Source organism: Tympanuchus pallidicinctus, unplaced genomic scaffold (assembly GCF_026119805.1).
Source record: "Tympanuchus pallidicinctus isolate F22 unplaced genomic scaffold, pur_lepc_1.0 scaffold4, whole genome shotgun sequence".
NCBI lineage: Eukaryota > Metazoa > Chordata > Aves > Galliformes > Phasianidae > Tympanuchus > Tympanuchus pallidicinctus.
In genome coordinates, this window is record NW_026294758.1 from 31,036,896 (window position 1) to 31,054,759 (window position 17,864).

Below are 17,864 nucleotides of genomic sequence, written 5' to 3' on the forward strand. Positions count from 1 at the left end.
GTTTATCTTTTGGTGGATATGAGTGCCTCTTACCACCCATAAATGATTTTGGAACAGTAGTAGGAGCTAATGCCCAGTAAGAAAAGGCTTACTTTTTGGGATCAACTAAATATAGGCTGAGAAAACAAGTAGGAATACATGAATTCCTGTACATGCCAAGGTATTCTGGCAAGAAATTAAATAACACTGGAGCTAAGGATCAAACGCTATTAACTGATTGAAAATTCTAGTCTGGCTTTAACACAAACTGGGAAAAACAAGACTGTAGACCCAGAAGTTATAGAAATCTTGAATAAGATATGCTTAGGAATGTGGGTACAGGATTTGAGGGCAAGTAATAGAACAATTGAATGCATACACTCAGTGGTGGCAAATCCATCCACTTTATTAACCAAGTTTAGGAATGAGTAGGTGAAGTTTACCTTCTGGATTTGAGGGATGCCCTTTCTGCCTGCTTTGGCCAAAGGAAGTCTAAGGTTATTTGCCTTCGAATAGGAACACCCCAATACAGGGAGAAAAGGCTCAGTTAACCTGGACAGTGTTACCCAGGGTTGTGAGAACAACTCAGTGACTTTTGAGAGCTGGTCAATTCATGAACCTGAGATTGGGTTCCTCCATCCCAAGGCATAACTTTATTGCAGTACGTGGATGTCACAGAAACAAAAAAGGACTGTGTGCAATAGATTGTAAGTTTGCTGAATTTCTTGGTTTAAATGATTCTCAAGTTTCTCAACAGAAAGCACAAATAACTCCATAGCAAGTGATGTATTTGGGATATGAGATTACAGCTGGACTTTGAACCTTAAGGACTGTCAGGAAAGAAGCCATCTGCCAAACCCGAGTCACAACCTGCCAAGGAACTCCGTACGTTCCCAGGAATGACAGGATGGTGCTGACTGTGGATACACAGCTATGGACTGTTGGTAAAGCCAAAATATTATATGAAATGGGAAGCAAGGAGGGCATTCCCCAGCTGAAAGAAGAACTCATGAAGGCTCCCTGCTCTGGGGCTACCAGACATGACTAATCCCTTCTGGCTGTTCTTGCATAAAAAACAAGGAATAGCCCTGGGAGTTCTTGCCCAGAGCCATGGACCCTATCAAAGGGCAGTGGCACACTTCTCCAGACAGCTTGATGAAGTGAGTAAGGAATGGCTGGGGTGTTTGAAGGCGGTGGCTGCACTGGTACTCAATATTCAAGAAGCCAGTGAAGTTATGCTAGGCCAAAGAATAACACCAAAGAATAATAACTCATACAGTGTCTGCTGTATTGTAGGTAAAAAGAGAGCACTGGCTCTCACTCCAAAGGTTCCTGAAATACCAGGCCATCCTGGTACAGCAGGATGATGTAGAAATAATTGTAACTAATATCGTCAACCCAGTATCTTTCCTTAGCGGAACTCCTGGAGAACCAGTATTTCACGACTGCTTTGAAACAACTGAAGCTGCATATTCCAGCCAGTCGGACCTGAAGGACGAGCCCTTAGAAGATGCAGAAGACAGCAGTTTTGTGAGACAAGGAAACTGTATGGCAGGATATGCAGTAGCTGCAACTGACAAGATCATCGAAGCACAACCATTACCTGAGGGGACTTTCCCTTAGAAGGCTGAAATAACTGCCTTGAAATAACAAGAGCCTTAATTATATGGACAGGTGCTAATTACATATTTGGGATGCTACACACTGGTAGTAACATCTGGAAAGAGCAAGGATTGCACACCCAAGGAAAACAGCACGATGTAAATCTACCAAAGAGCTTGGCTATTATACATTGTAAAGGACATCAGAAAGGTAACACTGTACAGGAAACTGGAACTAAGATGGTGGGTCAGGCGGCAGAACAGGCACTTGAAGAATTTCATTCCAGATGGTAAACTTAAAATCTCTGAAGCTGAGTCAGAACCTGTAAAATACTCTAGAGAGAATAGGAATCTAATTAATGATTTAGAAGAGAGGGCAACGATGGCAATTTGATTTCTCGGAACTCCCAAGAAAAAGGGGGTATTGCTGTATGTTGGTACTGACAGCTTTTTACAGTGGCCAGAGGCATTCCCTTAGAACTAATAAGGCACGTGGGGTAACTAAAGTATTGTTACAGGAGGTTATTCCAAGATGCTGAGGAACTACTTGGTCTGTCAAGGAAAGTGCACCGTCAAAAGTTAAACTCATAAAGAAAAGATGAGTCGGTTACTAATTTGCTTTATCTGGGTGTTCATGGCGTGGTGTCTGTGGCAAGTAGATGTTGTGTGCTGTTACATTTTGTATTTTGCCTGCAATAGTACTATGTTTTGTGTTATATTTATTTATTTGTTATTGTTAAATTTATGATTGTCACTCTTCTCCCTTTTATTTGGATAAACCTTACATTTCCATAATTAGCAGAGGCTGCTATTAAGGAAGGTAATAACACTTTCATTAGTGAGCATGAATATCATAATGGAAGTAATATAATGAACCCAGCCGTCATCTGGGTAAAGGTTTCTGGTGGCTGTGCGGAGATGGGAGAGCTCAAACTCCCACCGGGCATAGTGAGAACTACTTGGACTCAGTATAAAATCCAAGGAGGGTTAAAAGGGTAAATGACCAATTGGTAAGATATAATATAGGATACCATAGTTTCGTGAGAGCCCTTATCCTGGTCTTAAGAGTGGAAAAGGCTATAGTGAATATCTCTGCAACTCTAGAAATAGTAGAAAGTGCCACAACAAATGCACTACAAACGATCCAATCTTTGTCCAAATAGGTCATCCTCATCCTCCAAAACAGGATGGCAATAGATCTATTAACAGCTAAAAAGGAGTAATCTAGCAAGTGGAAATCCTGCTAGATTAAAGAAAAGGGGGGATTTGAAAGGTGAGAAGGGCCCCATAAATGGAAGTAAAAAGGCAAGAAGGCTTCACAGTGACTGAGAATAAGGGGGGTGAAGCGGAATAGTTAGAAATAGTTTATAGAAGCAAGAATGTAGAGCTTGTTAGAAAATAAGGGATGGCAGACACTGGGTCTTAGATAGTGAGGGGAATGAAGGCCATACAGATAAGGGTTTGAGAACAGCCCGAGGACATTTGGCAGAGAGATGATTAGATGTTCATGAGGCAAGAAGAAACTGTTTTGGGGGGATGCCCCCCCAAAAGGTCAGAAATTTACAGCAAAAAAGGTCAGAAGCCTTCGCGAGGAAAACAACAAATCTTCATGCCATGACCCACTACGCATGCCCAAGAGGGGAGGGTATGCATGCTAATGAACTCTCAGGGCTGTAATGAGTATGTAACTGAATTCTGGGAGAACTATTGATTATGTATCAGTTTGGTCTATATCTGTAGCACTGTAGCATTCTTCCTGACAGTGTGCAAGCTTGGAGGAATTATCCCCCTTGCACCAGGGCTTTTGAGCAACTGCCAATAAAACATACCTTCCCTATATCCTTACAGGTTATAGGGTTTGATTTCTACATATCATGAGGCAGCTACAAAGGACATTTAACACTACTACCATGAGTCTTTTGATTGGAAAGTTAATTCCTCAGATGATATCTACCTTGGCAAATGAAACTCTGATTCAAAACAAATAACGGTCCTGGCACTGCCACCTTGGACTAAATTCCTCCACAGAAGGAATGATTTATGTTGAGTCCTTCTGGACCTTTGTTCATCACCATTTTTCAAACCTCATCTCATTATGTCAGCAACAAAGATATAGGGATGAATTTATAACTTCAAGAGAAATTATTTCGTTTCTGTTGTTGCTGTTTGTTTTTGTTTTGGCCCTGTTTGTTTGTTTGTTTGTTTTAAATCTAAGGCTTTGTGATGTTCTAAGGCCTGATTCACTGATGTGAAACTTGAAATTCACAGTGCAACATAACAGCCTCAGTTAAATGTTCCAGAACAAAACCCTATTTCTAGAGTAGAAAGTAATTTACTTATTCCTCATCAAACATGTCTGCTCTCTTCATAGAGACAGGAGAGCAAGAGCAAGGAGACTGCAGGTAGAGAACATATGCTGTGTCAAATGTCACCGAAGAGAAAACTATGCATACTACATTCTATCCGCATGAAAATAGGCTGCATTTTTTAATATGTATATTATCACTTGTATATGGCTTCAAGTTCATGCATTACAGCTTTAACATCCTCTCTTCACTCACTTTGTGAAAACAACATCATCATCTTCTTAATTGTTAATTTAAAAAAAAAAAAGTCTAGAAAAGCACGTATTTTTCTGGCTGCTGCACAACAGACTTTTGAATTTCATCTAAAAATTGTTACATCATGTTGCACACCAAGGAAAAAAAACCAATCTCTTGAATGTAATTATAATCATACTTACATGTATGTAAGCATTCTGTTACAGTGGTAGCATCAATCAGGTATCCATTGCACAGACGACAGGTTATATGGGCATTAATGTCCCAGAGCTTAATCTTTCTGGTTAGCATCTTTGGTGTCTACAGAAAAGAAATACAGAAACACAGTTGCAGTGAATTTAGTGATAGGTAATTTGGTGATAAATTATTAACTATAATTCACCTTAAAGATATGTTTACACAACTTAAGGTTCTCATACATTCTATATGTATAAACACATGCATGTACACACACACGATAGCACTAACTTTTAGAAAACTTCACAGAAATAGAAGGTGTGAAATACTGGTCATTTCACATTATTTCAAGTCAAAGTTTCACTACCGCACTGTTAATAAGCTGCTCACTGCCCACAGGACTTGGATTTAAGGTGAAATCCTATCATTCTGCTTATCTAAGCAGTTACTAGTCACAGGAGAAATTTCACACACACACACACACCCAAAAAGAAAAAGAAAAAAGAAAAAGAAAAAGAAAAAGAAAAAGAAAAAGAAAAAGAAAAAGAAAAAGAAAAAGAAAAAGAAAAAGAAAAAGAAAAAATCCTCAGAACAATTAGAAAGTATTTTTAAAACTGAGAATTTAAAAGAATTGCATTTGACTTAGCATAGCATGTACAACTACACTTAAGGCCTGCCTTTATTCACTATATTAAAGCATAATTTTGAAGTCATCTCAGTAACAGCTGAAAAGTAAACCTGGAATTTCATTTTATTTAAACGGAGGTTAATAGAAGAACATGTTCCAAATTAAAATTGCTTCACTGGCAGAACTGCAGTTTGTTGTACTAAGAAATGTGAATTAGAAAGCTTTTCATTCTTCAATACAAAGGAGAGCATAACTACTACTAAACAGGCAAAAATGAAGAATTAAAACTTAAAACAGCTCATTAACTTCTTTGGCCGCAATCTCAGCTGCTCAGAGAAAGCAGTTTACAAAACCTATGACTTCAGAAGTACATTGTTACCTTTAAAATATATACATATATATATTTATCTATATATGTATACATACACCTATATAGAGAGAGAACATATATACTATGTATACAACATACACACACACACATGTTCTTCTCAATACGCTGAGAAAAAAACTATGAGAATTTATTGTCACCATAAGTTGACAACATCAATTAAATGGCAGGCTAAACTGGCTTATAACTTAGTAATTTGCCTCCTGCACTTCAGATGTGACCACATTATTGCATTGCATCTGTTATGGTAATAGTCCATGGCTCATAAACACTAATAGTTTTCATCTAGTTTAATAGGGAATACATTTCAGAATTTTTATGGTAACTCATTTTCCCCAAATTTCACAAAGAAATACGTAACTCAGTTTACCGTATCTTTTCTCCTTTGTTTATTGAAGTGGTATTAAGCAGAAAGGACTATATATCATAAAGCAAACCTTCATACCAATCTGATCTAAACTAGAGTTGACAAAGTACTTTATGTTCCATTATAACATTGGAAAAGCACGTAATTTATCATAAGCTCATGAAGTTCTGTATTGTCCTATACAAAATGTACTAGGAGGAATTCTAGTACTCACAGTTAAGGAACAGACAAAACATCAAACTTGTTTTATGGCATCTGAGATTTCTTAATTAAGGTAGCAACTAGCTTCTGACAGAAGAATGAGAAGCACGATACTCTAGAACTCAGATCCAAACATATGTCAGAATCTATTCTAGGAACTTAATTACTCTTCTAAATCTTAATTTATAGTTTTGTTTCTAATTATTTCAAAAGTAGGTGCATACTCAACATTTTCAATCTAATTTATGAGGTATCCAGATAAAGAAGCTACTGCATGAATTACTTAACATTTCTAATACTCGGGGAAAAAGGTTTTAGCATCATTCTTACAAACAGTTCAGGAGATGGTTTTAAACTACTGTTCACGTAGAGAGCACTTTGTAAATCTCAATTCAAAATGTGTAAAAGAGAAGTTAAGCTACAAGGATACTTAGGCATCACTAATACAACCGCACTTGTAGAGACAGGAATGCAGAACGAGGCATTCAGGATTACCACACATTGATTCCAACCACTAAAGAGGCATAAAAGTCAAAGAAGTTATAGTGAAAACTGCAGCAAAAAAAAATATTTTCCAGTAAAAGCTAGATGCAACCTTTTCTGCCACTATAGTAGAGACAAGCAATGTTATTACACGAATCACATGACAGAGCACTAGAAAAAACCTGCAGCAAATGTAAATCAATTGAGATGGGACATAATATTAACAGAACAACAAACAAACCATACAGAGAAAAGGTAAAAGTGCTACGAAGTGTAATAAAGTCAATTTTACCAGGAAAAATAAATAAATACATAAGGATGAAACATACTCCACTGGCTGGATGGAAAGCAAAATTATACACTCCTCAGCAACAGAAAAAAATACATGTTAAAAACATGGAAAAAATACACTCAATATAATATCCTAGTCATGTCTATCTGGCAAATTCACGAACTGAAATGTTAAAGAAAGTTATCATGTGATATGAAATCATGTAATTTCAGGGCACAGAACAGAATCTGAATTTTTTAAATACCATTTTCAGAACTTAACAGCACTTTTTCACTGTTTAACACTGCAAATATTAGGTTCCTGTAAAAATTAACAAAGCAAATCTGTACAACACAGTGCTTCATTTGTTCTCCTACAGTTATCTTCTTAAATTGTAACATACTAGAGCAAGCAAGGAAGTGTAGATATGTTCCTGAGTATCTGTAGACCGAACAGTGACATTTGATCTAAAATTGAAGCTTTTCACTCCTCACCTAGCAAACAAGTGTTAGAATCAAAAAACAATGCTCCACTCTCAAAATCTTGTTGCTGGAACAGAAAGAAGTCACAGCTGTCAATCCTAGAATCATGAAACACTGAACAACAGATGCTTCCTAATGATCTGAATCTCACCCGCTTTTACAGGAAACATAATACACAGATAAATGATCACTCAGCAGGCTACAAAGATTCACAGGATCATGCTGATTGGAAGTGACTTCCCAAAAGCTCTAATCCCACTTGTGCTCAAACAAACAGTGAATTACCCTTCGGCACAGTCCCGCTTCACTCAAACAGATCCAGGAATGAGTACTCCACAGTCTCTCTAGGCAACCTGTTCCAGGTTCTGACCAATTGTCATTGCCTAAAAAAAGCTCCAATTATTGAATGGCACTGAATGGTCCTGCACTGTAATTTGTGTGCAATTCCTCTCATCCCAAAAGCATGCACCTCTGATAACAGAGTGGCTCCATTTTCTTGATTACTGTCCGTAAGCACATGAACATAGCAGCACCATCTTCCCTTACACTTAGGGGAAAAAAAAAAGAAGAAGAAGAAAAAAAAAAAACCCTAAGCACAGCATATAAAAACAGCAACACCAATATCTCAGACAATTGCTGAAGAACCACCACTGTTAACCCAAATATTTAGTACTTTGCACCGGAAAATATTTTTGAATCAGGACAAAATTACTTGGAAGTGTACTGCTTTAAAGAAATAGGAAACCTTCTGGAGTTTGAGAGACCTGAATCAATTCTTGAAAGAAGTCTTGTTTTAAAGTGTTGTGGTTTAATCCAGCAGGCATCTAAACACCACAAAGCCATTCACTCGCTCAAGTGAGAGAAGCAGAACTCACAGAATGAGATAAAAACTATTTATTAAGGCAGAAAATGAAGAGAGAAATAGCAGTAGTTATCATTATGTGTATGCATAATTACACATGTATACAAAGCCAAGTGATGCACAAGCAATTGCTCACCACTCACCAACTTATTCCCAGCCAGTCCCTAAGTGTTGGCTGCCCCCTTGGCCAACTCTGCTCAGTTTTAAATTTTTTTCACATGATGTCATATGTTAGAGAATATCCTTTTGGCCAGATTAGGTCAGCTGTCCTGGTTCTATCCCCTCCCAGCTCCCTGTGCTCCCCCATCCAGCAGTTTCACTGGCAGGGTGTACAAGAAACTGAAATACTAAACATCCTTGGCTCTGTGCAGCACTGTTCAGCAGCACCTGAATGATTCCATGAAGCAAAAAGTTTGATACATCCTGCCAACATGCCAAAAAGATCACCTGAACCAAGAATTGTGTTTCTTCTTAGTTCCAACTAACATCATTTGACACCAGACATCATTGGTCTCTGACTGTCTGGTAAGTACTTCATGCCAGGAGGAAACACATGAAGACAACTACAAGGACATCTGCACTATATCTCTAATTAGTATAAATAAATATAAACAAACAAAAATGAACACAATCAGGAGATGTTGGCAGTGAATATACGTGTCAGTCAACTGGTCTTAGTCACTTTAGTGTTTCATCCACTAAGGCAGCTTTCCATTATGATGATCAGGCAGTTTATTACAGATCTCTCCAGTACAACTGCGTCGCCAATGTGGCCAAATGCCCCTGTATATGCTTTCACCTTTCAGAGAGACTGCAGCACTGAAAACGAACACTAACTCAAGTTCAAAAAGAGGATAAGCAAAGAAACTCCTTAGAAGTTTGGCCTTATCATTAATATATATACTAGTCAGGAAATTTGGGCCTACATGAGGCATACCTCTCAAACCAGCATTTCTTTTCAGAGTTTGCCATCCAGAGACCTGAAAAGACAGAAAAATAGTCTGAAAGTTAACATCCAAAGTTCCTCAAAATCCAGCTGCCATGTAGAAATACCTAGCTCACCAAATTCAACTAGAAGTTCCTACATGAATTTAAGACAACAGGCCAGGGGAATGGGGGTGGCACATGATTTGTATTCGATTAAGAAAGCAGGAAAAGTCTATCGGAATTAGAAAGATGGAAAAGGAACTTCAAAAGAAGATGTCAGTCTCACACAAAAAGACACAGATAACATGGGAACCACAGAAGTCCAGCTAGTCCTATCGCCATGTGAAGGCAAAATCTAGAGAAAAGCATTATCTTCACAAATGACAGAAGAAAAAACAAACAGAAGGATCCACAACCTATGGCTTACTTAGATAGTGATCAGTTTGAAAAAAAAAAAAAAAAAATTTTGGATTGGTGATCCACAGCCAGATAAGAATTATTCTGGGCTTTCAAGCTACATTTACAAGTAATCTGTAATACATAAAAATACTGTAAAGAAGATAATCTATGTTTCTGGAATCTCTATAATTTTATTTTGGAAAGTATCTAGAAAAAAGATGTTTGTATCACCTTCCAGAGAGAGGATAATCTCATACATATATCACAGTATGAGAAAAGAAGGAAGTTTTCCTTATGAAGTGATTCACACAAGGAAAACTCAGATGTTAAGAGACAGGTAATGAGTACTACTGCGTCCATTGTCCTGTTCCACAAATCAAAGCACAGCCTGTAAATGCTGATTTCAGTGTGATAATAAATGTGTGATTATAAATACCACGACACAAAATATTTACAGTAGCATTAGGCGCAAACTACAATGCAAAAAAAAAAAAAAAAGAAACTCTTCATAACTGTACTGTGAGGTACTTTTACTGCACTCAGAGAAAAACATACTGCTAACTGAAAACAAGGCAAGGCTGCATCAGATGCTACTTCATTGCAATCCACAAAAAAGATCTTCACAGAAGTAAGATGCCTTATGTGGACAGGAGGAGAAACAAAGAGGTATCTGCGAGCTGCCGCAAGATTTACTTTGCAGCACAACATGGAGAACACTGCAGTCAACAACACAGCTGCGAAAGATGGATTTAGAAGTTTAACACCAGTCTAAGAGCACATAACAACATAAACCTGTGAGCAACAAGGTCTTCCAAAGAAACTGCCATGCACCTTCCCTCACAGCTGCTGGGAGAGGACAAGGTCATACCTGAGTTAAGCTGGAAAAAGAAAGTGGTACTGAAGTGGTAAGGAAAGAGCCAGCAAACAAGTTTGTCCTAAAATTCCACCATATGCTTCCGGTTCTGGTAGCACAGTGACAGTGATGCACTACAAATGATTAATACAAAGAACATGAGTGCATTTAGAGATACCAATTGAGAACTCGGAAAGCAGACTCATCTGCTGATCCTGGACACTAACACATTAGAACAGAGCACTACTATTCCAGAATGATTTTATTTAGAGGTTTCTTCAAATTGCTACTGCTATTCTTGATAACTTGACAGTTTATCTAACTGTAATTCTCTTTTGTACCACTCAGCATTGTAAGGCAAAACAGGTAATTGCCTTGACCAGCTACAAATCCAGAACTGAAGTGAATGCCTGAAGGATTCACAAGTCATTACAGCACCACTCTATTTAAAGCATAAGCATTTTGTTTTTCTTCTGCTGAAATATAGCATAATGTTACCTCATTAAAAAGCAAAAAAAACAGAGCTCACAGTGGAGAGCCTGAGGAGAAGCAGCTGTACACAGCAGATGTTACTAATTTTGCAAAATAATTACTGAAAGGCATTAAGGTTATATAGCACTGGAAGCAGAAAGAAAACAATGGCAGGTATACCTCAATTACAAAGACTATGGAATTGAGTGAAAGTCACAGCTCTAAGAACAAAATATTAAAGTGAAGGAACTTTGTGCACACCCAGAACTTACTAAATAAACGTTTCAAATCAGGATCCAAGTCTGCAATAGATTTGCTAATAACTGCATGTGGATGAAATACAGTACACACACAAACATAGATATATAGCTAAGAGTATCACTTAAATTTTAGAAAACAAAACACCAGTTTAATATTAATTATCTTCACTTCTACAAACGTTTCCATCATAGGACAAGATATTTTATGAGTCAGACATTTATTGCAGAAGAACAGGCATGACCAAAGAGATACTATAAAAGCCTTCTCCAGGGCTCTGGAGAATAACAGGGTTATTACCTCAGATAAACAACTTCAGGTGCAGGACACCTTTCTTCAAGGAATGGAAGGACAGAGTGAACAGAGTATTTGTAGATCTTTTGGCTTCAGATATCAATCATTTGCTTCAACTGTTTTCAGGTTTTATTATCACTGAGTATACACAATTTATCTGTCACTTAAAATCAGTAATTTCAAATATAGTGGAAGGTTCTGAGTTTAGTAAAAATGCATAGATAGTAGAAAAGATTCTTCCAAATTGAGTTATAAAATACTGTAAACTTAAACAAAAAATTCTTTGTGTTGTATTTGCCAAGCACTATTTAATAAAAGAACCTACCAAGCTAATATTTTTCTTAAGCAGGCCCAATGCTTACATTTGCTTTGGCAAGCCAACTTCTGATAAACAGCCAATAAGAAACCTTTTTATTACTTACTTTATCCACATAGTTAAATGCTAAAGTAGCAAATGTGTACAAGCATTCTTTTTAGAATGCCAGAAATTCCTCTCATCTCCTGGCAAGTCATTTTTCCTCTTTGAAGAAACCTATCAGCACCAGCAGATGGCACTAATTCCCTAACTTCATAAAGCAGGTCCACCTGCAACTTGCTTCAGCACTGAGGATATAAAACACCAGCACCCAACTTTTCAGCTTGCCTGGTCCGCACTGAGCAAACAGGAATTGTCACCGAATCACACAGAATCACAGAATGGCCAGGGTTGGAAGGGACCTCAAGGATCATGAATCTCCAACCCCCCTGCCACATGCAGGGCCACCAACCTCCACGTTTAATGCTAAACCAGGGAAGAACTGTCTTAATGTTTTTTTTTTTTACTTACATATAATGTGGTTTTTATTAAAATGTGAAAAATAGAGAGCAACAGAAACATAAAACCATTGGGATACTGTTTTTGTGATACTACTGCATCATTGTCTGATTTAATTGAAGTAGCCACAGTTCTTAGTGAGCTCTCAAGGACTTAATCAGATCTTTAATGAAATACTGCTCTTTCTGTACTTCATCCTTGACAATAATTGCTCACAAATGTATGTACTGCCAAAAAAAGTGATGACATTATTAAGGCATGACTGTGAAGCACGCGATATTTTTCTCTTATGAAAATCAAGTAAAGAGACATGACCAAATTTTTGAGTTGAACATCTCACTGCAACTCTATATATTCAATTTGAAAAATCAAAGTAATATATTAATGTCAACTGAAAACGGAATCACAAATATACCCAAAATATTTATGAGTTTTCACAAATCCTGAAACCTATTCTCAAATCCCTTTATCAAATTAGAAAGCAGGGCTGCACATTTTTTGCTCTTCACAGGACTGTGTTTAGCAAATGCACGTATGAAATTATCTGCTGTAACTTGAGCTTGCCATAATTCAAGTTTAATTTCAAACACTATTATGCTTTGAAACACAGCACAGATTAAGTTGATTTTCACCTTGAAGGCGTATGTTTAGCACATGTCAATGAGCAGTCAAATCCACCAAAAATGCTAAACGTGTGAGCCTTTTTCAATGTTCACGTTCTGGCACAAGTTTCCATTTCGATTCCAAAAAGGATTTGATTTCAATTTGCAAATCATTATATTTTTTTGGTATTTTATCCTGACTTAGCGACCTTCCTTCAAAAAAGTAAATGGGTGTCCGCATAATAATCAGCATTCACATTTTTAAGGAATTCCTGGAATTGGTGATGATTCAAGCCATTGGATTTTACAAAATGCACAGCTTTGACGATGATTTGCATGACATTATCCATTTTTAAGGCTTTCACACATAAATTTTCATGATGTACGACACAGTGATATTTCATCAAATGTGAGTTATCAGTGGCAATTGCATCTTCTTCCATTAATTTTATAAGTCCTTTTTTCCCAGCCATCATTAGGGCACCATCAGTAGCTATACCAGACATGTTGACAAAGGTTGAAGAAAATCACTTTAGCATATTTTTTTACTGCTTCACACAAATCAAGCTATTTATTGTGTCTGTTAATGGCACCAAAGAAGCCATTTTCTTTACTACCTCTAATGAAAATGGCAAGTGGAGCCATATCTGCACCATCAGTACTTTCCTGTATTACCAAAGCAAAAAATTTGAAATCAGCAGCTTTAGTCTCCAAATTTCTTTCAACAAATGTTCCCATTTCTTCAGATCACCTGGCAACATTCTGGTGACACAAACTGATTTTACAAAATATATATATATATTTTTTAATCAGGACACATAATGTCTGCCATGCTTTCCATACATTGCCTAATAAAGTCATCATCAGTTAATGGTTTTTATTTTTTTGCAATTAGATTTGCTACCACATGACTAGTTTTTAATAGTAGAGTATGTTAGAGTTTTAGCTTTTCAAAAAAGATATCACTGAGATGACAGACTTTTTTCAGTTCTGCTATTTTGTCGATATGAAACATTCCTTGATATGCACTGCATTTGGCAGCATGTTTCTGCATAAAATGTAAACTGTAATCTTTGAAAACTGACACAATTTCCTTGCAAATTAAGCATAGCGGCATATTATTTGTCTTGACCCATGTGTCCATTTTTCCTTCAACACTCTTTCTTCATCCATGATTTTTCTTGTGTGGGGGTTCTGTTTTCTTCTGTGATGCCCATATGCAGTCTGAAGTATTAGTATCAGCAATCACTGTGTTTTACTCAGCGAACAGCACAAGCGCATGTCACAAGTAATATCCACAGGTTTCAGTGTGACTGAGTGGGTACAAGGGGTGCAAGAAGCAGAGTCAGCACTGCTTTGTGCTCTCCCCACATCCTGGGGCTGGGCCAGGCTATGTAGTGGGGAAGAGTCACTGCCACGACGATGCAGGGCAGGCTTCAGTGTGAGCTGTGCCAGGCTGCATGTGGACTGCAGGACACTGATTGGACATGCCTGAAATAAAATAAGCAAGTAAAACCCACCCAGCCTTACAAATCTGTTGTTTCTGCTTTCCCAAAATAAAGAACTATTGAGCACAAATGAAGTATGCAGTTTTATGCTGAGCAACTTGCTGGGGGCAAATGTAAGCTACCTGACAGGTCGAGAGTCTTCAGTTCCATTAGAAATTGAACTATATGCTTTTCAGCAACTCAAAGATTAAAATAGCCTGCAAGAATTGGATGCTATTTGCTTCACTTTTCTGAGTATCTGCCTCGCTGCTATGCTGCTACCACACTACAAAAATTCATATGCAACTGATCCTAGAGAATGGTTTTAAATGATTTTATAATCCATCATTACAATAATTCCCCAAGGAACACCACTTGACTTCTCACCCGATTTTAGCAATAGCATCTTGAATCACAAGATTCAAGAGTTAGGACAAATAAGAATATAAAACTATTAGTGTCTAAAAGAAAGCTATGATCATCTGGGCTTGTGGAGACGGGCTTTGACAGGCTGATGGATCCCATGATGGGCCTTGAAGTAGTTAGGAAGGATATAATTCACCCATCTTCCTCTCTGGTCTTGAGTGTGCAGATGAGCCGTACCATGGAACCTAACAGATCTCATTAAATATGTTCACAAAAGCAAAGTAATGCCGTTCTACAAAGGGTAATACTGAAACCGAGGATGCAGAACACAGGACAGACCGTCACTGAGTACTGATCTTCTTCCAGTAAGTTATTTCCTAAGTGGCCAAGGATTCTTCACAAGCAGTATTTTCTCCACACACGACCTACCATTACAAGGCATTCCATTGAGCAGTATGAAATACTTCTTCCTCCTTAGTCTCTCTCAGAGACTGTGGTCCCTTCCTCTCTAGAGAGAGTCAAAACCTACCTGGATGTGTTCCCGTGCAATCTGCCCTAGCTGACTCTACTGGAACGAGGCAGGTCATAGAATTACAGAATCAGAGAATGACTTGGGTTGGAAGGGACCCCAAGGATCATCAAGTTCCAACCCCTCTGCCGCACTCAGGACCACCAATTTCCAGATCTGGTACCAGACCTGGTCAGACTAGACGACCTTCAGAGGTCCCTTCCAACCTCAACCCATGTTGTTTGTGGTGCATATGTGACTTGCCTGCCCACAACTAGATTGACAGCTTGACTTCTCCAACTAACACAAAGGTCTCTACAGTTTCATTTTCAAACCAATTACAATCAGATCTCTGTTCCTCCAGAATCACTACTTCAAAATAGAGGCTTACATTAATTTCACTTACAAGATATAAAGCTATATTTTAAGAATTTCACGAGAGGACCAGAAAGCTATTGTGCTAGCTTTTTCAGCAAAAGCAAGTGTCAATATTTAGTTTTGCTTTTACATATTTCGGTACTTCAGAGTTTTAGGAGTTTTGTTTTTCAGACATTTCACTGTTCCCTAATCAATCAGAAACCTTCGTTAAAAGGTGTAATTTTCTACGTTGCAGGCAAGTTCCTGATTTCTTCCCAGTATCTAATATTATCTGATGTTTGTGTCAGAAACACAGTTTCAAAATACTTTCTGTACAGAAGACATTCACAAAGCCAGTCATATAATTAAGTAAAATATAGCAGAAAAAGAAGAACAACTACAATGGAACCTAACTCTTTAGCCTACCAGCACTGAAATAATAGTTCTTATGAAGAACTAGCACAAAAGAACAACAATAGAACTTATTTTGTAGTCAGCAAGCAAAAGCCCCTTCAAGACAGATATCCAGAAACTTTCAATTAATGTATAAACACAAGTAGCCCTATAAGAATAGGGAAGAAAATTTTAAAAGGAAACCACATCATGAGCCCAGTTTTAAACTGGTTACGTGAGTACCATTTACAGAGCCTGTTTGCTGTTGATTTTTTTTTTCTTTCATCTGTTGTCTTGTTTCCATAAGTGATGAGTGAAATGTTTTTCCTTCAACTTCCTGCAATCATAACAAGCTATGCCTGAATACGTCAGAGGTAAAACTCCCTTTGTGGAATAAGCACAAGCTGATCTTCAAAATTACTCTCAGTATTTTAGTGGTAAGTTTTATTCTAAACACATTTTTAAGTCAGAAATTCTTACTATTCATTAATCATTTCACCTTACTCTTAATTTTAAACAATTAAGATATAATGAAGAATCAAAGAGTAGCAGATGACCACAAAAAACAAAATATAAATATGAGCTTTAGATAACTTGCTTGAAAGAATCACGATTTAAATTTTCTAAAATACCATGACACGCTCATGCCAATAGATAATTATTAAAAAAATGGGGGAAAAAGATAACCACATCATTTTCTGGGAAGTATCTTCTAGAGTCTATGTTTTATTCACTTCTTTGATCTACTAAAGAGACTTGAGAACAGAATATAGTTTGGTCTTTTCTGAGAAGACCTGCCTAACAAGTTAAAGGAGAACTACCTGGGGTGTAGTCACACCATTACTAATAGTTGCACACAGATGGCTAAGATGTGTGCACCCTACAGTGAAACACATTTGCTTTTTACACATTTGTCTCGAAGAATCACATAATCATAGGTGTTGAAAGGGACCACTGGAGATTATTAAGTCCAACCTCCTGCTAAAGCAAGTTCCCTACAGGAACGCACAGGAAGATGTCCAGGGAGGTTCTGAGCATCTCCAGAGAAGAAGTCTCCACAGCCCCTCTGGGCAGCCTGATCCAGTGCTCTGTCACCCTGATAGTAAAGATTTTCCTCATATTCAGAAGGAACACCGTATGCTCTGGTTTGTGTCTGTTGCTGCTTGCCTTACACAGCTAGGAAGAACCTGGCCTCACCCACCTGACTCGGACCTTTCAGATGCCTTCAAGGTCACTGTGCTGCATCATGTTTATCTTGGTGCCCCCCAGGCACTTTTCTGCATAGTTGCCTTCCAGTCAGGTGGCCTCCAGAAGGTCAGGTGCCTGGGGCTGTTTCTCTCCTTACAAGACTTCAGCATTTCCCCTTCTTGAACTCTATTTGGTTCTTCACTAGCCTAGCCAGTGAAGCCAGTACTGGCAGCACAGCCTAGCCAGTACTGGCAGCACAGTACTTCCCCAGGCCCCACTGCAAGTAAATTACATGTAGAAAGTAATACAGATGTTTGAGATGCAGAAAAATAATAATCAGGACATAGAACTGAAGCTACCTATTTAATCTTTATTCACCGGGCATACTTGTAAGACTTCATGTTAAACATGTTAAAATCACAGATGAATCTGTTTCTTACTTTACCATAAAATATTTGTTTTTGATTACACAGAGTAAGTTATGCCCTTATATAAGCTGTCAACATAACATAGATGACAGTCTAACTTTCTCCCTTGTGCTGTACAATTAAATCACACAACATGGGGGAAAAAAAAAGGAATTCAAGTAAGGTAGAAGAAATAGCAATACTGCTGAAGACAAGCTACAGACTCACAACTGAATCACATATCCTTTCACACAAACTTCAGTAATGCATTTTAATTTCATTTTATATCAAGGAACAAATACCAATGCATCAGAACTGCTGTAGTAATTAACATTTTTAGAAAATTCACAAAATATTAAATACCATAAAGATGTTACTATTGCAGAAGAATAGTATTCACGTTCAATTTCATTTCAACATCTTTAAATCTTTCTTTTAGAAGCACCCTACAGAACATTCTTGTAGGTACACATGAATATATACACATATCCATCTATGTTTACACATGCATATGTGGAGGGAAAGAAAGAGAATGAAAGC

General features: G+C 37.6%; 1 protein-coding gene across 8 annotated transcripts in view; it reads right to left on the bottom strand.

The window, feature by feature from the left end:
* Positions 1 to 17,864, bottom strand: part of PCGF3 (polycomb group ring finger 3) — a 52,293-nt gene that overhangs the window by 14,380 nt on the left and 20,049 nt on the right. For 3 of the 8 annotated variants that reach the window (XM_052701238.1, XM_052701240.1, XM_052701237.1), the window contains 2 exons: positions 8,938 to 8,980; positions 4,324 to 4,441 (listed from right to left, as the gene is read on the bottom strand). In XM_052701238.1, the coding sequence (XP_052557198.1) occupies positions 4,324 to 4,432 (109 nt within the window). In that variant the 5' untranslated portion in view covers positions 4,433 to 4,441; positions 8,938 to 8,980. Of the gene's footprint in view, positions 1 to 4,323; positions 4,442 to 7,423; positions 7,686 to 8,937; positions 8,981 to 17,864 lie in introns of all 8 variants that reach the window. The other 5 variants (XM_052701242.1, XM_052701234.1, XM_052701236.1 and 2 more) reach the window with 2 other exon arrangements.